The sequence below is a fragment of the Pimephales promelas genome, chromosome 7 (assembly GCF_988280905.1).
Source record: "Pimephales promelas chromosome 7, fPimPro1.hap1.1, whole genome shotgun sequence".
Taxonomy (NCBI): Eukaryota; Metazoa; Chordata; class Actinopteri; order Cypriniformes; family Leuciscidae; genus Pimephales; species Pimephales promelas.
The window spans coordinates 4990880-5015114 of NC_142775.1; the positions used below are offsets into that span (position 1 = coordinate 4990880).

General features: G+C 37.8%; 1 protein-coding gene across 2 annotated transcripts in view; it reads left to right on the forward strand.

Moving 5' to 3' along the window:
• atf2 (activating transcription factor 2) overlaps positions 1–21723 on the forward strand; it is a 45897-nt gene extending 24174 nt beyond the window's left edge. The window contains exons 9-12 of one of the 2 annotated variants that reach the window (XM_039647339.2): positions 2584–2733; positions 5209–5415; positions 8983–9088; positions 20385–21723. In XM_039647339.2, the coding sequence (XP_039503273.2) occupies positions 2584–2733; positions 5209–5415; positions 8983–9088; positions 20385–20608 (687 nt within the window). In that variant the 3' untranslated portion in view covers positions 20609–21723. The other variant, XM_089132977.1, reaches the window with a different exon arrangement.
• Positions 21724–24235: the final 2512 nt, after the last annotated feature.

The window sequence follows — 24235 nt, forward strand, 5'->3', positions numbered from 1 at the left end:
TCTTCAGTTCTCGCCTTTCTCTAATGTAGTTTAGCCTCCTGATCTCAGAGAGAGAGAGAGAGAGAGCACTGTGTTTTCTCATTTCACTGCCGTTATGCTGGAAATATACGAAAATGCTGAAGAGGGGGAGATTTTATAGTTGCGCTTAGGCAGATTTTTGACTGTCGGCATAAAGTTTGTTGCTTTCTGCAACACTGTGGCCAGAACTATAGAGATAGACAGGGAGTGACATTTAAAGTGGCCAATCATAAAATTGGACATAAAAGATAATACACTGTTGTATCCTTACTCTCTCTGCACATTTAATAAATTGGTCAACAAATTTGCATGGGCAAAATCTAGTCATGTCGATAGGAAACCACACGTTTGGGAATTTTGTGTGAGGACAAGATTTGGCTACAGGTTTAACCCTCTGATGGTCCTCGGTCACTTCTTGTGGCTTGTGTAAAGGATCGGCCTCTTCTGAACGGAGGCGGGGAAAGCAGCTCGTTTGCATTTAACGTCTTAACCAGCAATGCCACATTGTCTATAATTTTATTAACTTTGTTTTAGACAAATATTCAATCAACTGTGCATCATTTGAAAGCTAAAACACTCACAAATCATATTTTGAACTTGTAACAATCAATACACCAGAGAGGAAAGGGTTAAATGAAATGCTGACAGACTGACCATGTAAATATGATCAAAATGAATGGCAATACTTATCTTTCATCTCTAGGGCTGGGTATTGAGACAAATTTCACAATTCGATTCGATTTCGATTCACAAGCTTGCAATTCGATTTCGATTCAATATCGATTATTTTGGATATCAGTTACAATAAATGCCAATTTTTCTCAAGGGAATCAAATCTCTTAACTAATGCTGTAAACTATGGGAGTCTAGTTGTAGCCTATAGGCTTCATTAGCCTAATACGAAGATAATAATGAACTGTTTTGTAGCTATACAAACACTTAAATTACACTTTTATTTATTTTTATAATAAGAAGATTATATGAAATATAAACATTTAAATGGTGGTCATAAAAACTTGCCAGATTTATTCAAATGTGCCTTAAATATTGAAGAACATTAAGATTATATGTAATATGGTGTATATATTTAGCAAAATGCTCCTCTCTAGAGTTATTTTTTCTAGCTGACTGACAAGTTTATGTGGGTTTTCTGAGGTAAATATGACGATACATGACATTGATTACAAGCTGTTTAACTGACGTCTTTCCACGGTTGAAACGCTGATTGGGCGAATCAATGTGACATGATACGGATTTCGATAAGCTGTACTCAATCTTTTAAAACACTTTCAGATGCTCATTCATGTTTATTTGGCGCTGTGACTGGTATTATTAAGCCGGAAGAGAGATCAGCGCTGCTGCTTCTCCAGACCCAGATAGCAAACTGACATTGAATCAACGTGGAAATATGACATCGAAACAACGTTGATTTGACATTGTTTTGCTCATCGAATTAACGTTGAACCAACGTCAGACGCGTCATTCTTTCAAAACTAACGGAAAATCAACTTGAAATCAACGCGTTGTTTCAACGTTATGAAAGCAAACCAATTTTCGATTTCATTTAGCTTTGAAGAATGCCGCGTCTGACGTTGGTTCAACGTTAATTCGATGAGCAAATCAACGTTGTTTCAATGTCATGAGAGACGTCGTTTCCACGTTGATTCAATGTCAGTTTGCTGTCTGGGGAGCGATCTCACGCCACAGCGGCAAAACGCTATTTATGTTTTTGAATTTCTAAAGAAAATGGACGTAATTTGAAAATTGAGACTTTGTTTCATATCAATAGTAACAAAGGACAAAGATTATTGCGATTTTTTTTTGGATGCGCGCAGCCGCGATACAATGTCCCATTCATTCAAATGAAACAGGATGACTAATCGATTCTTGAGATTTAAGAATCGATATCGGTTCGTAAAAATGAGAATCGATTAATATCGAGAAATCGATATTTATTACCCAGCCCTATTCATCTCTTATGGTTCAGACCCGTTCGCACGAATCCAAGCATACCAGCATATATTTCAATGTAAGGGTCTACTCTTCAAAATGACTCCCACTTTTTAATCTAAAACAATGCAAAAATAAGGGAAAAAAGAATGAAATATCCCTTTTTTGTTTTCATCAGCGCTTCCAGTTCAATGAAATATCGATTCGAATCTGTATTCCAATGTTCAAACACACAAACGGAGCGTTTTTGCTCACACCCGAAAAAGGGGCAAATTTTACAAGCTGTAATAAATGATCTAGGTGGGGATATTTTGAGCTGAAATTTCACAGACACCTTAAATTTATATTACATCTTGTAAAAAGGGGCATAATTTGTCACATTTAAACAAAACTCTTAAGATATTTTCTGGCAAACAAACAAAATAAAAACATGCACCCTGAAAAACATGCATGAAGCCAGCCAATCAGATGTTGAGGGAGTGTCTTGAACTCGGGGAAGTTATTTCTCTTGATGTATTTTAGCACTGATATCTGCTTTTCAAACCATTTGAGTGGACAGTCAGCTAATAATGTGATATCTACAGGCTAATAGTACATGTTGACTCTCACCTGTAGAAGCTGAAGGCGGTCCTCAGTCATCAGATCCCTCAGGTGACGAACGGTGACGCAAGAGAGACCCAGAGCAGCGAGACTCCGCCCCTGGCCGAGGAGCCACGCCCCCAGTGCGCTACACAACAGCCGGCCACATCCACTACAGAGACGCCCGTATGTTTCCGTCTATCTCTCACTAATAATCCTTGAAGTAATTCGGTATCATGAACTAACAATGAACGACAGGTTGGAACAAAAAGGTCATATTGATTTTTATGTACATTATATATACTGTATGTATATAAAAGATGATAGTTAAAATATTGAATTCAATGTGAGTCAATGTGAGTTAACATTGAGGAATAGTTGGGATGCCGATATATCGGCCACCACATCGGTATCGGACGATATTTGTTCATCTTTGATGTTATCGGCCCGATAAGAAAATTTGGCCGATATATTATATTAAAGCTGATAAATAATGGATTATTTCCTAAGCTGAGACACTTCAGTTGCGCATTGTTTGCCATGATGCTTTTAAATTATTATTTGAAATAGGATTAAAATCACTTCAAACAGGAAAATACAGTTCAGTGCAACATGTGCAGCGCAAGTCTTTCATATTGGCTACAACATTAACATTATAATAGTGTGCTTGGGACATGGCTTTTACTGGTGGGACTTTTGTTTTTGTTAATAGGCTTTCAAAGTGATATAAAAATTTGGATTTAGATTTATCGGCCGATATATCGGTAATCGGCTTTCAAATATAAAGAATTATCGGTTATCGTATCGGCCAAAATGTTCATATCGGTGCGTCCCTAAGGACTAGTACACTACTTTTCAAAAGGTTTTTGGTGTTTTTGAAAAAAAAAAATATATATATATATATGCTCACCATGGCTGCATTTATTTAATCGAAAATGCAGTTATAATAGTAATATTATGAAATATTTATAATTTATTACTCCAGTCTTCACCGTCGCATGATCCTTCAGAAATCATTCTAATATGCTGATTTGATGCTCAAAAAACATTTTTTTTATTGGCAATGTTGAAAACTTTTTTTTGTGAAAACTGATACTTTCAGAATTACGACGTAAACGGATTTGCTGTCAATTTTGACCAATTTAATGCATCCTTGCTGAACAAAAGTATTATTTTCTTATAACAACATCTTAATGACTCCAAACCATTGAACAGTAGTACATATTTATGAATAAACATTAACTTTTAACTCATTAATGAATAAATTGTTGTTCATTTTTAGTTAAATGTTACCTAAACTTTAAACTAAACTAAAATTAAACATATTATTATTAATTACAATTAACGATTTGTACCTTATTGTAAAGTGTAACTAATAACTGCTTTGTCAAACAGCTATACTATTTTAAAAAGTGTTATTAATAATTTGCAAACATCTAATCAAATGCAATGTACATTTTCATAGTCTCTAATAAATATGGTAGCACGTTATTTTACAGTCCCCATGTACATAATATGTACTACTTCATAATAACTATGTACTAAATCTGAACCTAGCCCTAACCTTACCTGAAAGGGATAGTTCACTTTGAAATACATTTTTGGTATGTTTTCGCTTACCTCAAGGGCATCCAAGATGTCTTTGTTTCCGCAGTAGTTTCAATTTTGATATTTTTAGGTCAAACCGTTCGTGTCTATCAGTCATATAATGGAGGTCTATGGTCACCACCTCAAAGAGCATGCACAGAGAAGTCCAAATTAAACATGATTTAATGACTCGTAAATGTAAGTACACATTGATGGCCTAAGACACGAAACGAGCGGTTTGTGTGAGAAAACCAACAGTATTTATATAGTTTTTACCTCTTGTAACCACAGCCACGTCAAAGTGATCTGAGGGCGCGGGCGCTTTGTTACAAGAGGTAAAAACGATATAAATACTGTTCGTTTTCTCACACAAACTGCTCGTTTCGTGTCTTAGGCCATCAATGTGTATAGACCTGCATAGACCACCACCATGAGGTGGTGACCATAGACCTCCATTATATGACTGACAGACACGAACGGTTTGACCTAAAAATATCAAAATTGAAACTACTGCGGAAACAAAGACACCTACATCTTGGATGCCCTTGAGGTAAGATAAAACATACCAAAATTAATTTCAAAGTGAACTATCCCTTTAACCCCTGTAGTTACCTCACATCACCAGTACTTTCTTAGGTAAGTATACGTACGGTAACCATAGATATTAATGTATGTTTCATTTTTCCGTTCACCTTCGTCAGGTGCAGGTTTTGATTGAACATATGTACCCTCGACCACAAAACATGGGTCAATTTTTTTGGAAAATGAGATTTATACATCATCTAAAAGCTGAATAAATAAGCTCTCCATCGACAATATTTGAATCGGCGATTCATTTATTATTATATATTCACTCACAAAAAGAAATGTTTTATATATGTACGCTGCTAAATATCTTTGGAACGTGATCTTTACTTAACACCCTAATGATTTTTGGCATAAAAGAAATATCGATAATTTTGACACAGAATATATTGTTGGTCTTTGCCACTTTTGTGATCCAGGGTCACATCTATGATTCAAAATCAGTCCTAATTAATCTGTGTTTGTACGTTTGATTGCCGGCCCGTTTAGGTGTCTCCCGCCCCCCCAGCCCAACACACAACCAGTACCGGTGGGCGGCGGCGGAGGACCACCAGCGAAGACCCCGACGAGAAAAGACGCAAGTTTCTGGAAAGGAACAGAGCCGCCGCTTCCCGCTGCAGGCAAAAGAGGAAAGTCTGGGTGCAGAGTCTGGAGAAAAAAGCCGAAGACTTGAACAGCGTGAACGGACAGCTACAGGTACACACACACTCGCTTTGAGTGTATTAATGTGTGCGTTTGAGAGCCAGACAAAGATGGTGATGAAGTCATTAATGTAAATTAAGAAGTGTGTTTGCATGACAGGCACGGCGTGATTGTTCGAGTCTCCTGCATCGATATGGCCCTGTCAATAAAGACGTTTCCTCCAGATGTCATCGGCACACAAGCGTGTCGTCTGTTCTGTCGGAGCGTTTGCGAGCTGCCCTGCAACTCTCTCTGGGAAAGCCGTCTCTTTCTCAACCCCCGTTTTGTAGCAGGCAATTAGGATCCGCCACTGACAAGTTCGAAACAGTTCACGTAACCGTTGTCTCTGCTGATAGCGGAGAACGTGGCTCGGCGTCGGCACGTTCCAGACAATTTAATGAGATGTGTCACTGTTTATTTGCGCGCTGTCTCTTTTATTTGTCCGTTTAAACAAAGCGCAAACGGAGGGGTGGGGGGAAGGGCGATTCATTTGTGGGTTATGTGAACGAATAAACTAACACGAAACAGATGGAGAGCTGAAGAAGGTGTAACAGAATGTGTGGGACTGTGACAGTACGTTTCGTCGGAGAGAAGGCGTTTAATACGAGCGCATTTATCAGCGCTGATGGGCTGGTGTAATTGTCCCGTTGGCCCAGCTGATCGGAGCGTAGAGCTCTAATGATGCTCGATTACGTTAACATCATCCTTAACTGGCTTTTTAACGAGGTGTCAGGGTTTCAGACCAGCACTCGAGCCAAACATCCCCCCTGTGCTGCCTTTATGGATGCAGCCGGTGTGCGGAAGCATTAAACACTTTAATGGCCTGAACGGGCCTGATCTTACTGGAAACGGCAGAAGGGACCATTGAGATTCATTCGGACCATTTTAGACGTTTCGTTTGATGATTTTGGTTTAAAAGCAGAGCGGGAGGACCGTACCTGGGGCCATATGTCACTTTAGATGTTCGTGTCATTGAAAGTTCACCTGGTAGCTAAATATTAACAGTAACGACTTGCAAAACATGTTAAATCGATGCTTTCTTTGTTTATTTGACAGCTAGAGATCAAGATATTGGCCGATTACAGGTTCATTCATTGACCAGTGTTTGGGAATTCATTGACCACAGTGTTTGACTCTATGGGAATTTAACGTAGGGGTGTCCTGACTTATGCACCCTGTATTTTAAGGAAGAATTTTAAGGACATTATTCAGTCACAAAGAAAATTTGTGTCCTTAAAAGGTTTTATTTTTCCTAATATTTTTAATTAAGGCATTAAGATCAATATCAATATCCAAAAGATGATTTTTTTAGCCTCTTTTTAGGCAACTTTAGCATGGGTGTCCAAACTTATTCACATCACTGTATTTCAGACTTTCAATTTAGGCCTCTTATGCTCACCAAGGCTGCATTTATTTACTCAAAAATACAGTAAAATCACAAAAATTATAATATATTATTTAAATTTAAAATAACTCTTTTCTATGTGAATTTATGTTAAACTGTAATTTATTCATGTGATCAAAGCTGATCATTACACCAGTCTTTAGAGTCACATGATCCTTCTGAAATAACTCTAATATGCTCAAGAAATAATCATAATCAGTGTTGAAAACACTCTGCTGGCCATGAATTACATTTTTTAATAGAAAACTTTTGTAATATTATAAATGTCTTCACTGTCAAGTATCAATTTCCTTTTTTTAACACAATTTTTTATGTTTATACAATCAGGGTTGTGATTTCCCTGTCATTATCCTGCTTATACATCTACTCACCAAATAAATAAATCTACGCAAAACATTTCTTACACTTTTAAATTAACCCTAAAACCGTATTCTGGACAAATGTGGGCAAAATAGTTTTGATTTATTTTTAAAAAAATACGGTACAAGACTTGGCTCCTTTTGCTAAGTTTGCCTCCTGAACACACACCATTTTTTTTTTGACTCAATTCTACAATGTTAAGTGGGTGAAAAAAAAACTCCTTAATCTTGTGTTTGGGTCAAAAATGGGCACCCATAGAAATGAATGGGAAAAACTGTAATTTAGAGTACTCTAAAATAAGCCAAAAATAAAACACCAAGTGACAGCAAAGTCACTTCATCTTTAGGTTTTAGCTCTAAGAACTTATTGGAATGATATTTTAACGTAGTTAAAAAAAATTAAATACTAAAACATAAAAATAAGCATAATTTACATAGAAAATATAGCAGTTTTTGAAGTAAATTAATCCAAAAATACCCCAAATACAATGTTAAGTGGGTGAAAAAAAACAAAAAAACTCCTTAATCTTGTATTTGGGTCAAAAATGGGCACCCATAGAAATGAATGGGAAAAACTGTAATTTAGAGTACTCTAAAATAAGCCAAAATAAGACACCAGGTGACAGCAAAGTCACTTCACCCCTTTAGGTTTTAGGTCTAAGAAATTATTGAAATGATATTTTAATGTAGTTAAAAAATAAATAAAAAATAAAACATAAAAAAAGCATAATTTACATAGAAAATATGGTAATTTTTGAAGTAAATAAATTTAAAAATACCCCCAAAATAAAAAAAACCAACATAAATGAATAGACAAAACTTTATCGAAGACAGTGATATAACATTTATAATAAATAAAAATTAGAAGTCCTCTGTGCCCACATTTGTCCACAATTACAGGATTAAGCTAAAACATTAAAAACACATTTACAGATTGACATGAAATTAGCACAGCTATGAAGGAAATAATTTGCCTGAAACAACCTTAAATGTAAGCCACAGCGTCGTTATAATATATCAATCCAGACCGCTAGGCAGTTTACTACTTATTACGGTTAATAACTATTCGCCGTCTCTCGGCCATTGGCCACGCCGTCTGTAAACATCAACATGGCAATTGAACACCCGCCTTATTTTAGGGTCAGCGTTGAGAACGGTGTTGCGTTTGTAAGTAATAATAATAGCTTGCTTTGCTCCAGTGGATGCCATACTAAATGGCTGGATGTTGTAGTCTTTTGTGCATTTTGATGTGATGTGGGAAACTGCGAGGCGAGAGGGAGAGAGAGGCCTACTTTGTGGTCGTAATGGAAGATGTCAGTCGGTAGTGAACATTAGCACAGTGTTGGAGCAGCTGTGTTTAAATCTGCTTCTCCTCTGCACACCACACCAGCACTGCCAAGATGAAACAGATGGAGTGAAATAAACTGGCACGCTTTTAGACCGCTGCATTAAATGCCGAGGAACAGAGAAAGTGTTCAAATCTGCGCTCTTGTGCCCTTCTTTCGCACCCGTTCAGCTCGCTGTAAATCCTGCTTAAAGTCACCTTGGCTGTTAAACAGCCTGTGTTTAGCGCGCGCCGAACAGCACAGCCCCATGGGAGTCGTAACGGCAGACGAGAGTAAATCTCACCAGTGTTTCGCTGACGGAGGGAGGGGAGCGCTCTCTCTGTGCTTCTCTCTCCTGGGACTCTGCCATTAAGCAGCTATAATTGTGTCCCAAAAAAGCTTAAAGGCAGACGAGCTAATGATCTTTCTCTGTTGATTCCTCGCTGTAATCTGCTCATCTTGATAGGTCACATGCTTGTTTCTCTGTGTCCAGAATGAGGTGACTCTTCTGCGTAGTGAGGTGGCCCAGCTGAAACAGCTCTTACTGGCTCATAAGGACTGTCCCGTGACACTCCTGCAAAAGAAATCAGGAAACCACCGTGAGTACCTCATCACCAACCACAGCAGACTGCCAGTTTTTCTTCGTCATCAGACTCACTAACACATTGATGGCGTGTTTCTGTGCTCTTAAACCTGAACTGCAAAAAAAATGCTTTTCTTACTTACTATTTTTGTCTTGTTTCCAGTCCAAATATTAAAAGAATCTTAAATCAAGACGTGTTTACTTGAGTAATACAGTGCCATAAGATATTAAGTCTTGTTTTCTGGGGAAATAAATACAAATTAAGTGAGTTTTGGCTTAAGAAAAATAATCTTGTCTCTGTTTGAATTAGCATTATTTTTCTGACCCATTGGCAGATCATTTTAATCATTAATTGGCAGATAATTTTGCTTGTTTTAAGCAACAAATCACTTAATTTTTAATCACTTAAATTAAAACAAGACATTATGGAATTTTACTCATTTTTAGATTTTTTAAAAATATTTTTAGACTTTTTTTTTAACCTTCTAAAAAATCTTTTAAAAATGTAATTTTCCATACTGCATGTGTTTAAGTATCACATTTGAGTTACGTTAGGCTATTATGGCTCAATTAAGTGTGACATAGTGAAAAAAAACCACGTTGGTTTTATTCATAGGCCCAAACTGAGCAAAATATGCTATTTGGTGCAGTTCCTGATACTTATATTGCCAAAATTTATATAAAATTCTGATCGCTTATGTACATCAATAAGATCTTTCCAAATTAGTTTTGTTTAGTATCATATTAGGTACATCAGGATTTTATGGCTCATGTAGACTAAGATATATTGAGAATATGGAGGACAAACTTTAGTTTTATTCAGGCCCAAACTATTTACTAGTTTTATATTTTTATTAGGCACAAACTGAGGAAAATATGCAATTTGGTGCAGTTTTAGATATTTATATCACCAAAAAAAAACTAATATGCAATTCTGATCGCTTATGTAAATCAGTAATATCATATAACAGTATAACAGTCAACTAGCATAAAGTGCATAATCATTCTATATACCCCAATAATGTCTTAAAGAGATGATCCGAAATACTTAGTTTTATGATCAAAGCTCTGTAGATTTAACATGATCTTTGATTTTTTGATGATTTTTTTTATATTTGAAAAAATTTAACATGTTTTGCAACATAAAAAATTGGCGTATGGATAATCGAGTAAGTCCAGTAAATGTTTTATCTTGAAATATTTTCTTACAACATAAAAGTTATTCTTACATATACTTCATGCTTTAAAATCTTTAATGATTTTTGTAAAGACGTGCGAACCACGAGCTGAAGGTGGACGAGTATACTAACAGGCCTTTTACATGCTAAAATGTATAAACTATTACTTTAGTATCAATGCATTTTTAAGCAAAGTTTTGATCATATTGATCATTTAGAGGCCTTCGAAATTTTTGTATCAAGTATGATACAGTGAAATGACAAAAATCAAGTCAAAAATTTACCAGAGTTGTGAATGTTTACTTGAAGCGTAAATTTATTGAGTTTATTGAGATAAAAGATTGTGTATAAAAAAAAAATGCCAATAAATTGTCTTTTTTATTATCCTCACTAGAATCACACGGAGACAAACATGCAGCACAACCAGTGTAGTCCGATTCACAACTCACTTTTCTTTTTGGGCATTGTTGCCTGTCTTTAGATAGGAAAGTAGTTAGATTTGACCGAAAGGAAGGACCGCGAGCTGAGATTTGTTGCCCGACTTACTAATGAAAATGCCTGTGTGCATTAAGTGGTCAACCGATATATTTAGCCAATACCGATATATCGGCCGATATTTAGAATTTTTTTAATTTTCTGATTGGTTGATGTGTTGGAATCTGGACTTTTATTTTGACGGGTGGCGCTTTATTTTGACGGGACAGGTCACAGGCCTCCGTCACAGGCCGCCCTGCTCTCTAAGATATCGGCCATCAAAAAAACAATATCGGTCGTCCCCTAGTTTACATTGTTTGGGTTGGGAAACACAGTAAGATGGCTAAAGTCAAGAGATTTCATTCACAAAGCCGTAATTCCAGTTGTTAGATTTGTGTTTACATAATATATGTGGGTGCACTGTGTATAATTATTTTGTGTATATATATACACACACATGCTTGTATATTTAAGAAAGAAAAAAATATTATTTTTATTTTTAATTGAAATTATTATTTATTTATTATATATAAATCTATATACATAAAAATATTTCTTAAATATATGCAAGCATGTGTGTGTATTTATATATATATATATATATATATATAAAATAATTATACACAGTGCACCCACATATATTATGTAAACACTAACTTTTATTTTGGATGCGATTAATCGCGATTAATCGTTTGACAGCCCTAATTTTTAAACAATTACTTTTTATTTGTGAAAAATACTGTTATAGGATTGCAGATTCAATAAGTAGCCATCTAAAGTACAAGCATGTTTATTTTAAAGATTTGTTTTCTAATTTATTTCTAATTTATTACATATTGATTAAAATAAATATAAAGTATATATATATATAAATATCGTCTTTATATCGGCCGCTCTGCTCTCTATCGATATCGTCCATCAAAAAAAAAAACCAATATCGGTCGACCCCAAGTGTACATTGTTTGGGTTGGGAAACACAGTAAACTGGCTTAAGTCAAGAGATTTCATTCACAAAGCCGTAATTCCAGTTGTTAAATTTTGCTCGGGATTCAGCAACACATCTAATCTCACTGAAAGCCTTTTGTTTCTTTGAAAATTAGTAAAATCTCTGGACTGCCAGCTCTGCTTAATGGACTTGTTCTTTCTTTATCGTTTTACTATTTCTTTATTTTTTTGATGATAACAGATGAGTGTTATTCCTAATGAGTGTCCTGTGTTTGTTTTGATGAAATGTGGAGTGGAAAATGAACTAGCCCTGAGTGTGAAATAACACAGATTCATCTCGTCGCATTATTACCACAGAACGCAGAGGACTCGTATATAAAAAAAATGATCTCTCCACTATATGTAGCGCTTTCCTCTTTAAGATGAGTGATAAAGAGGCATTCAGAAACCGAGGGCTGCTTTTGTTACACACACGCCTTTGGCCGTTATGCTTTAATGATACCTTGTGAAATGTGCAGATCTGCGGCTCGTCTGCCATATGCAGCCACTTCATATCAATTAGCTGTTGTCAGAGGGACTGAGAAGCGGATGTGGGAGTGAACGTGTGTACGCTTTTGCCAGAACCACTTCCAAAGGCTTCAACAGACACTGAAGCTTAACGCCCTGCTAGTGTGGAAGCACTTTGGGTCACACTTTAGTTTACAGTGTCATTGTTACATGTAGTTACTGTAGTAATAACTGTTTACATTAACATTTTTATACATTTAGCTGATGCTTTTATCCAAAGCGACTTACAATTGCTATATATGTCAGAGGTCGCACGCCTCTGGAGCAACTAAATGTCTTGCTCAGGGACACATTGGTGTCTTGCAGTGGATTCGAACCCGGGTCTCTCACACCAAAGGCATGTGTCTTATCCACTGCGCCTATAATAATGTATCATTTGCATGAAGTAAAATGCATCTGTGTAGCTGAGAGAATCATCTACAGTGTATCCGCGTTGTTCACGCGCATTGTATTTATGGCCAAGCATGCACGCTTAAAATAGCATCTGAATGTACGCGCAACACGCCACTTACTTTAGACCGCTTTTTTCTGGTCAGTGGCGGAATTGTTTTCTGGAACTGCAAAATAGCACTAGTGAATTGTTTGCGCCGAAACACGCCTCCTTTTTTCGCCGACCCGCCCAGGGCGCGCAAGTTCATAGAGAGCCTAAGTCCCGCCCCTCCACTTCCATCAATGGCGAGAGACAACTTATCTTTTTATTCCGTCTGAACTGTGCCCTCAATTACACATATGATGTTTGTCAATTTTAAAGATAATTCTGAAAGTGAAAAACGTCGCAGTTTGTCATAAAAGAGAAGAGTAACATGTAGTTTTATGTGAAAATCGCTCTATGAACTACATCTCCCGGGAAGCGAAACAACGAGTGCGATCCGCTGATCGTGTGTGTGCAGTCTGGTACAAAACACTCAGGCATGACGACGTAACGTTACGATTATAACGTAAGACTATAGAAACAATGACAGACATTAGCCTCAGTAAAGTTAGCTTCATTCATTGAGAGAAAATGTGCGCCTTTGGGGTTTGTAGTCTTTGTAACTACGTATTTTCACAGTCTTATACCTCAACGGTTTCACATCAAACTGCGACTTTCTTTACTTTAAAATGTATCTTTTAAATTGACAAACATCATATGTGTAATTCAGGGCACAATTCAAACCAGATCAAAATATTTGTTGACTCTCGCCATTGACTACCATACAATATTTTTCCGAAATAAGGTCCCGTGGTGGTCGACCGGAAGGGGAGGGACTTAGGCTCTCAATTCCCTAGTTTACCGACGTGCATCTGTGGAGGGAAAAGCTCGCTTTGCGCGGGTGCAAAATAGGAACGATAAATGCATCAGTGTATAAAGTCATTTGCGCCGGGTGCAAGATAGAGCCCCTTGGCTGATATGTCGTTGGGTGTGTGTGTGTGAGCGCGCGTTTGGCTCATTTTGCAACCCAGCGTTGACTTGTATTGACAATGATTGCTTCCAAAATGAGTGTATTATAGCAGAGAGTCTGACAGAAGTGCCGTTTCGCAACTGGGATGCGCCGCCGCAGCCGTGCAGTTCATTATGCGACGGCATTGTTAAGCAGCTTGACTGACAGGTCTCATGCATATTATGAGCGGGATGGTTGTCGGGTGAGATTGGGTTGTCTGAAAGCTGGTTCATTTGCAGGCATTGGTAGGTCTTTGCAAGGTGGACGAGAGTATAGAGATGATCGAAACCATTCCTCAATCCTGTTTATGCTGCCGAATGCTGTGAGGGGTCATATATTAGTCACCTGTGCAAATGAGGCTCAGAGAAGAGCATCGTTCTGTCTTTGTACACAACGCTGGTTTGTGCCACATTCATTGCAGGATGGAGAAGCAGCAGATGGTCATCACCTGTCAAAGAACGGTCTTAATATGGTGGAAAAAGTGCAAACGTCACCTGAGCGCTCCCGTCTTGTTCGATCCATTGCAGTCTGTTAGGCCTGAGATATATTGAAAATTGTATTGTGCCTGTTTGGGACAGGTGTAAAGTATGGCCGATGAGGTGTCTTTGTTACAGTGCAATTGTACATTTAAGTAATATTAAGTAACTACATGTACTTACTATAGGGTTAGGGTTAGTTGCATGTAATTATGCATACTTTACTGTTATTACTATAGTAACTACATGTAGCTATGACACTGTAAAATAAAGTGTTACTACACATTTTCATTTTATGATTGCACGCTCCCGTCTTGTTCGATCCATAGCAGGCATGAAATATATGTGAAAGTCACTGGTGTAAAGTATGGCCGACGAGATCTCGCTTGGCAAAGCATTTTCATTTGTGATTGCGTACTTCAGTAAAGTACGTTTCTGGCCTTAATCTCTCAGGCCGTGCTGCCCTGGTAGCAGGTGGGGGGAAATTACCCATAATGCCCTGCAAACAGGGCAGGCCATGCCTCCGCTTGGCTTTGCACAAGCCCCATCTGCTCACGGCGGAGACGATCCGAGAGGAGGTGAGTGGAGAGCGCTCTCAGGAGCGTGTATGATAATATATCACCCCACGTTCCTGCTTAATACCATTAGGAGTAATTACAGATGCCTGAACATGTAAATGAAGAGAAAACCCAACTCCGTTTTCTGTGTTCAACCCAAGCGCCAACCTTCCAGTCTCTCGAATCCAACACAGAAGTGGCTTAAACTGCAATTCATCGACTGGCCTCTAGAGACAGGCTGCAAACGACAGTCAATCTGATAGACCCCCATGTTAAAACAACCAATTTTACAGCATAAAAAAAATGTGTTTGGGCTATATAGCTAATTTTGACCTTCGTGACAACTGTGAGGGGGTTGAATTTTTATATTACTCATTCATTTAGATGATATAGACCCCTTTTGCGCCGACGTCACAGTTACGTCACGGCGCTAGCTGGAGGCAAAACAAAGTGAAAACTGGAGGCGGCCAATACAAACCAGCACAGATTCGGCTACATAATAAGGAGCTTCAATTATTGTTACTATTATTAAATGTCATCTTGTTGTGTTGTAAAAATGAATATGCTGTTTCTGGAATTTTTTTTTCAAGAAAATATTCACATCATTAAAATCGCACCGTAATGTCACTCTTTACATTGTCGTCATCTTGGCGCTGGCTCTCCAGAACTGCGGATCATACACACAAGTCTTGTACAGGACCATATAGGCATCTAAAGATTTATAAGCCCTCAGTTTCTCTTTACGATCGGTTTCTCTATAAGGTAGGTGTAGAAGTCAGGCCACTCAACCGAGGTAACGTAACGTTAATCCCGTCAGATCGTCCATGCATTGAGTGAGCGTGTAGGCGGCTACAGGTCGGCCAATCTGGTTCTGTCCGTTAAAAATAACTTTTGGAAATAACAATCGTGGACCTGGACACTGAGTGACCTCATACATTAAGATAAAATCGGATTTTCTCCAGTCATTGTTAAAAAAAAACAAGCTAACAATATTTGCTAACTAGCGTTAGTGAAGCGGCCAGAGGGATCGTTCTGCCTCCACCTAAGCTCCGCCCACAAACTGAAGAGGGGTCTATTAAGCCTTAAAGTTATGCATAATTAAGGGCGTGGGCACTTGAGTGACAGGTGGTGTCACTACTAGCCGTTTGTCTGTCACCTCAGCTGATCCGCCTCGCTGCACACTTTCGGTTGACGCGCGGCAAAGATGGCGACGGTGGCTCCGCCCACTTTGGGCTTCAAAAATGCTCTTCAGAAACACTACGGGTGACGTCACGCACACTACGTCCATATTGTTTTTACAGTCTATCTATGGTTCAACCTTGCGTGCACAGAGCCGGCGAGGGTATTTAACATGAAAAGTCACCTGATCCGGAGCCCAGTCAATTCAGACGCTTCAGAACCGAACACACACTCTAATACGTCCCGCATTAATTACCAAGTGCCATTTCGGCAGTGCTTGCTTCATTAGCTATATTAATTATCATAGGTAGTCTGCATTTCTTTTTGAGTCGAGCGAGAGAGAGAAAGAGGCCTTTTTTCATTCCCTTCCTCATCAGGAGCCAATTAATTCAATGCAACTGCAGAACAGCTGGTGGCATTTGGACCGCGCATCTCAGCCGCTCTCCTGTGTGTGTATCATTAAAATCAGGTGCAGTAATTATCTGTCGCTGCAGTAGTTGGCAGGGAAGGAAGGCGAGTCTGGCCACACGCTACAGCCTCTAATATACCCCGATGATGTTGCTTTAAAATGACATTGTAACTTTAATTAAAGGTTACAAAGCAAGCACAGGGATTAATAAACGACAAAGCATTGGACTGGGAAAGTCTTTAATCGCAATCATGCCAGCAACTCATCCGGTGCGAACGAACTTTAGAGCTGTGTCTGAAATCGCTCCCTATCCACTATATAGTGCACTATATCGGGTGTCGGCCATTTTGTAGTGGTGTCCGAATTCTGAGTGAACGACATCATTCCCTACATTCATTCACTACTTTTACCCACAATCCTCTCTGAATTCGAGTGTACATTCGATGTACACTCGCTGAAGCCCTATTTTCCACAATACAATGCGGAGAGAACTGAGCGCGCATGAAAGTTCGGCGCGAGCAAGTTTAAACCAGAGATTACAGTGGAGGATTTGAAAAATATCCGTTAATCGTCGTTTTGAACATAATAACGGTCGCCGGAGGGCGCTCGACGACACGTCATCTGTGAACGTGAGAGTTGATGTACAATTTCAGTCGATGAAACTACAAATCTGGCACGGAGGTATAATTACAAAATAAAGTCATTATGATTGTTATTGTTGTTAATATTATTTTATAAAGTAGGTAACGTAAGATAAAAGGAGTTTTATCAGTACGCGTGACGAAGCCTTTTCTGCGACAGCTCCAACTCTCCGACGCACAGTGTAAACGTCAGCGTCCGAATTCACTCGCTTCATCTCGTTTACTCCTTGCAGATATAGTGCACTCAAATGCCATAGGGGTTAGTGAATGAGTGAACGAGTGAGCGGTTTCAGACACAGCTTAGATGTGAGCTTTCTCCCTCTCGGCGTCGATCGGGGTTAAGATTGGGCCGTTTAGCGTCGGCAGCGAGTGCCTGATATTACACGTCATCACTATTGAGAATGAGGAGTTGACGTCATTTTACAGTGCCCCTCCCCCCTCCGCCATGTTGGTTGGATTCCCACGGCAAAACAGTATTGATTACGTGTGTTTTTAGCTCGGTAGTAGAGGAGTTTCTCGCAATACCGCACTGTTTTACCATGCCTGGAAGTAACTGCTGCGTTAAAAACTCCTCCAGTAACTCACACGATACATTTTAAACATAGGAACAACGGAATTAAGTTTTTGGGGTTACCGAAATTGACACAGCAGGGAGAGTCTGATCTAACGAGGAGACGCGGATTGCGGTTGGCTGATGCGTTTAGTATACGATTTTCACTGTTTGCTTTGCCTTAACGAACATATGCAAAAGTGTTGTTTGAGTGCCTTGTTCATTACTTTTTTATTTCATTGAAATAAATGTTTGAAACAACTTGATATGGCTTAACAATATTTATTGAGAACTGAAATATATGTATATTTGGACAACATAAGTTTCATGGACAACATAAGTAATAATAATAAAATAATAATACTGTTATTAGTGCAAAAGAACAAATATATTAATGCTGCTTTGTTTCCTTCTAAGGTCCCTTTTTTTTTCGCCTTATCTTTTTGCATTGCTTTACTTTCTTCCTTTTTTTCTCGTATTTTTAGATCCGTCTCTGTCCTGCCAAAATAATAAATGCGCGAAAATTAAAGAGCTCTGGAATGTTTAGTCGCGTCTATGGGTTCTAAAGGCGTTGCCGCTGGTAACCGATAGCGTCTCCTACCGTCATGGCCGACCGGCTCAGACCCCGCCCAAATAGGCATGTGACTCCTCATTCTCAATAGCTCAAGAGGGACCAGTCACATGGTAATAACAGGTGAGGATAAGGCAGCGGATGCATCGTGCTTTCAGTGGGCGCGTGCCAGTGCAATCAATCATTTGAAATACAAGTCTCTGTTTCCTATTTAAACGTTGAACACATTTGTTGCTCTCTAGGGTTGTTACGATTTCAGATCAACTTTTAGATCAATTTTGAACCCTGGTAAAACTCCCGGCCTGCAGCTTTCTAGTAATCCTGGAGATTGTTTTTTAAAAAAAAAAAACAAAAAAAAAAAACATTTGTTTATTGATTTTTTCAGTGACATATCAAAATCAAGAGGTAACAATTTGGGAATCAAATCAGTGTCAAGTACAACTAACAAGAAAGAAAAAAAATATTTTTTTTAAAAATCCACTATGTTAAGGATGCATTAAACGGATCAGTGAAGACATTTGATTGCAAAATGAACTTTTGAACTTTCTATTTCAAAGAATACTGAAAACAAAAAATGATCACTGTTTCCACACAAATATGAAGCAGCACAACTGTTTTCAACATTGATAATAAATTAAATGTTTCTTGAGCATCAAATCATCATTTTAGAGTGATTTCTGAAGGATCATGTGACACTGAAGACTGGAGTAATGATGAGTAATGATTACTTGTACTGGTTACCCAGTACAAGTAATCCGATTACTTTTTCAAGTAACTAGTAAAGTAATACATTATGTTTGAAGTTACAACAAAATATTGGAGTTACTTTTACAAATAATTACTGTAGATCTAGACTAAATGTGAGCATTTACTCATCTCAGTGGCACACAAACATTCAGTATTCCTCAAAATGAATAAAAACACTGAAATGGAAACTCAGAATATTAATAAAACCTGCAATAATTAAATGTTGAATTACACAAATACACTTTATGTATTTAATCTCACTTTATTATCAATGTCTTTGCTGCTGACCTTCGATCTAATAAGCCAAATGACTTTAGATAAACGTCACATTTGTTTTTTTGGGGGGTTTTTTTAATGCTGAAGGGAGAGTGTTGAACTGTCGTCTCCTGAGTCCGATTCTTCTGTGATCCAGACTGGCAGAACAGTTGAAAGGTTTGAGCGGCGCCCTCTACTGTACAGGCCTGAATTTATTCATTTCTATTTTGGAGCGAAAAGATTTTCACATCTGCCAAAAATTAGGGCTGTCAAAAATATGAGAAAAAAATAAAAGCTGTCCAAAATAAAACTTTGTGTTTACATGATGTATGTGGATGCACTCTGTATAATTATTTTATATATATATATATATATATATATACACACACACATGCTTGTAAATATGTTAATGTATATAATGTATATAGATTTATATATCATTTATATTACGTATATAAATATTTTATATATAAATCATATTTTTTTCTTAAATATACATGCATGTGTGTGTATTTATTTATATGTAAAATAATTATACACAGTGCACCCACATATATTATGTAAACACAAATTTTTATTTTGGGTGCGATAAATCGTGATTAATCGTTTGACGGCCCTAGCAAAAAATGACTTTTTTTTTGTTATTAAAAAACAAACAAGCAAGCCCAGCTTAGATAAGAAAAATGTATGCAAAAGTAACAACACTTTACTTTCTATAAAAAGTCACTAAGTGACACTATTAGTTATGTTTTAGAGAGTAATGCAATATTGTAACATTACTTTTAAGTATTTAGTTATTTACATTTTAAAATATATTCAAATAGAGCCGTTTTACTGTATTTTTCATTTATATATATATATATATATATATATATATATATATGTGTGTGTGTGTGTGTCTTTTTTTGTATGTATATATATATATATATATATATATATATATATATATATGTATGTATGTATATATATATATATATATATATATATATATATATATTATATAATCTTCTTTGTCACATCTGGTTCATTCATCATACTGGCAGGTCAAGTCAAGCACTTTGCATTGTGGGACACTTTGCTCTGGTTGTGTAACTGCAAATGTATTTGGTCATCTGGGAATTCTGTGAAACATTTACATACTGTGCATGATATATACACACAGCATTATTATTAGTATGACCCCCCCCCCCACACACACACACACACACATAATTAGCAAACACTATTTTAACAAACAATAACATAAAGAGCTGCAGTGTGTGTGAAGCGTTCAGAAGCTGCTGATGCCGGTGTCGTTGGAGTCTCAGTCTCTGATGTGTGTGTGTGTGTGTGTGTGTCTCAGAGCTGGAGAAGGAGGACAGCGGCGGGGAGATGTCTGTTCCCAGCAGCCCTCAGAACGAGGCCATCCAGCACAGCTCCATCAGCACATCCAACGGCATCAGCTCGAGCACGGCCCTGGGACCCGGACCCGCCCTGGGCCCGCCAGCAGAACACAGCACAGAGGAGGACGAGGACGAGGAGGAGGAGGAGGAGTCTTCCTCACACGCACAGTCTTCTGGGAGCTGATCAGGCCTCCGCTCGCTCACTTCAGTCCTGGCAGCCATGTTGAAATGAGCCTCTGTTTTCATTTCAGCTCTTTTCAATCCAGCGCATTTTTACAAAGAGTGAGTATGGAAAGCCCTTGGGAGGCTATGCAGGAACTCAACTGGTTATTCTTGTTTGTTTTGTTTTCTTTGGTGTATTTATTGAGTTAAACGTAAAGTGTCTTGGAAGGATCAAGATATCACGATAGCCCAAATGTGTCCGGGTTCATAGTGAAAGGAAATGGACTTACTGAAGCACTATCAGAGGCATAAAGTTAGAAGAATTGACCGCTTTAGTTTCATATTTACAAAGAGTGAGTACAGTAGTTGGGAAAGCCCTTGGGAGGCTATGCAGAAAACTGTACTGATTGTTTTATGTTTTTTTTTTTTTTTCATGTGTGGTGTATTTAAGTTAAACGCAGATTGTGTTGGAAGGATCAAGTCGGAATGATTCACGACAGCCCAAAATGTGTCCGCATACATAATCCGCGTTTCCACTGCAGGAACTTTCCCCAGGAACAAGGGACTTTGGGCTGGTACTCGGTGTGTTTCCACCGCAGGAACCAGGCTCTAAATGAAGTGTCCCTTGTCAACACTTGGTTAGGTCGCCAGGTTGAAAGATCAGGCAACTGGTCAACATTAGAGAAACATATTGGTCCGATTATTCATAAAGGAGTTTGGGCCATGCAAATTACGGAGTTTCCCGGGAGAAATAACATACTGGGAGGGGTCCGGGATATAGGGCTAAAAAAACGGGGGAAACCCGGGAAAAACGGGAGTGGTCCCCGTCCGAAAGTCCCTGCTCGTGAGATAGTACTACTTCCTTTTCAAAGTTCAGGAACTTTCAGGGGTGGGACTTGGGCGCTGGACATGCTGATTGGTCGAGTTCATGCCGCATTTTGATTGGTTGACTCCACGCAGCATTTTGTTTCATCCACCAGTAACAAAACAGTCACAGTTATTTACTATTCGAGTCAACAATGGAGTTTAAAAAATACAACCGATGGACCGACGACGAGTCTCAGGCTTTATTAAGCTTACTCCGGCGAACAATGAACCTTTGGTCTAATAAAACATCGGTACCTAGTCAATCGTTCTCTGAGATTTGTTTTCATGATAATCGAAAAAACTCTAAAAACTGTTTAGCATATAATGCTAGTACTGGGGGCATTGACTAAGTAAAAAGAAATGGCTAGTTTATACCACTAACAAGGCTCAAAATAGCCCCACACTAACACAGTAACATAATGAGGGTCCATACATGCAAAACGAAGCATTGAGAACTTTGTAAGTGTACAGACCGTTTAATAAGAAGATACTTTATGAAGACAGTCCACTTCGTGTATACAGGCAGGAGCCATCTTTGAAAAATAGTCACGACAAGTCGAACCACGAACGACGTGCCAACTTGCCAAGTGAGGTGAACTGTATGAAGTTCAGCGAACTTCTGAACTGTATGAACGGCGTTCGTGGTTCGACTTATCGAGTCTGTTTTTCAAAGATGGCTCCTGCCTGTATACACGAAGTGGACTGTCTTCATAAAGTATCTTCTTATTAAACGGTCTGTACACTTACAAAGTTCTCAATGCTTCGTTTTGCATGTATGGACCCTCATTATGTTACTGTGTTAGTGTGGGGCTATTTTGAGCCTTGTTAGTGGTATAAACTAGCCATTTCTTTTTACTTAGTCAATGCCCCAGTACTAGCATTATATGCTAAACAGTTTTTAGAGTTTTTTCGATTATCATGAAAACAAATCTCAGAGAACGATTGACTAGGTACCGATGTTTTATTAGACCAAAGGTTCATTGTTCGCCGGAGTTCTCCTTTAAAGGGATACTTCACCTCTGGAAAAATTAATGTGTATTTAAAACGGGTCATTTATGTAAAAGAAATGTCAAATTAGTTTTGAATTTGGAGCTTTCTAGACTGAGAAAAAACAGAAAATGTATTTTAGGCTTATTTGGATGAAAGACTACAACTCCCAGAATGCACGTGTTCGCTGCCCTAGGAGGCCACGCCTACCGTTTACGCGAGTCATGTTTACTGTGGCGAGTGGGACGAGCGAGAGCTGTAGTCTTTAGCCTCTGGACAACATCCTCCGATGACGCAAAATGACGATTTTTGGATGATCGAAGGATTTTTTCCAGACAAAAATTAAATAAATCTCTCGTCTCATGGGGATATGAGGGTGGAAAGCACGGCAAATACTACAGGTTTCCTACTAATACAAAGCTTAGTATCCCTTTAAATTCAGTAACTGTAAAGTAGCGCACATTGCCTAATCTTCACGTTACTGTAACCACGGTGGAGACATAGACAGCAACGGGTCAGGGGGAATAAAGTTCCTGGGCAAATTATTCCAGATAATTTCGGTGGAAACGTGGCTAACTATAGAAAATAGACTTACTGAAGCACTATCAGAGGCGTGAAGCTGGAGGAACTGGCCACTTTCATTTCTTTGCCTTTTATATTTTGCACATAAGGAAAGTGGAGTTTTTTAAATGCTCGTTGTTTAAGCGGTTCCAGCAGGTTTTAGCTGTAGCTTTAAATCAAATCCTAAACTGATTGTCCGTCTTCTAGAAATAGTGACGTGTCGTTGTGTGAATGTTTCAGATGTTTTTGGCATGTTAAAGGAAGTCATTGGGAAGATGTTCCCTGGCCAGTGATTGTAGGACAGCATTATTCACAATGCAGGTTACTCATTTCTCATTAAAATTACAAGTTTCTTTTGCAATTAAAATTTAATTAGATGAATTTAGTGACGTAGACTTTGCTGAAAGCTTTCCATGCACTTATTTTGATAAGAAACTTTATGCTTTTTGTAAGATTTCTTTCCCGCCGACATTTGTATTTGTGGCAAACATTGAGAAAAGTCATTAGTTTGTTCACTTTAGTTGTCTTTCTGATTACAGTGTAATTAAGGAAGCACTGTATATGGCGTTATGATGAAATCATTGTAAGTGATCTCTACTGGCACTAGGTTTGTCTTGTACGGAGGCGTATTGCATTCACTTGAAGAAAAAAAATCTGCTCTGTTTTTCTGAATTAACGAGTTAATTTTTCATGAGAAAAAAAATTTGCTCTGTTTTTCTGAATTAACGAGTTAATTTTTCATGAGAAAAATTTTTTTGCTCTGTTTTTCTGAATTAATGAGTTAATTTTTAATGGAATTTTTATTTTTTTTTGCTCTGTTTTTCTGAATTAATGAGTTAATTCAGAAAAACAGCAAAAATAAATTTTCTCATGAAAAATTAACTCATTAATTCAGAAAAACAGAGCAAAAACTTTTTTTCTCAAGAAAAACTAACTCATTAGTTCAGAAAAATAGAGCAAATTTTTTTTCTCATGAAAAATTAACTCATTAATTCAGAAAAACAGAGCAAAAACTTTTTTTCTCATGAAAAATTAACTCGTTAATTCAGAAAAACAGAGCAAATTTTTTTTCTCATGAAAAATTAACTCATTAATTCAGAAAAACAGAGCAAAAACTTTTTTTCTCATGAAAAATTAACTCATTAATTCAGAAAAACAGAGCAAAAACTTTTTTTCTCATGAAAAATTAACTCATTAATTCAGAAAAACAGAGCAAATTTTTTTTTCTCATGAA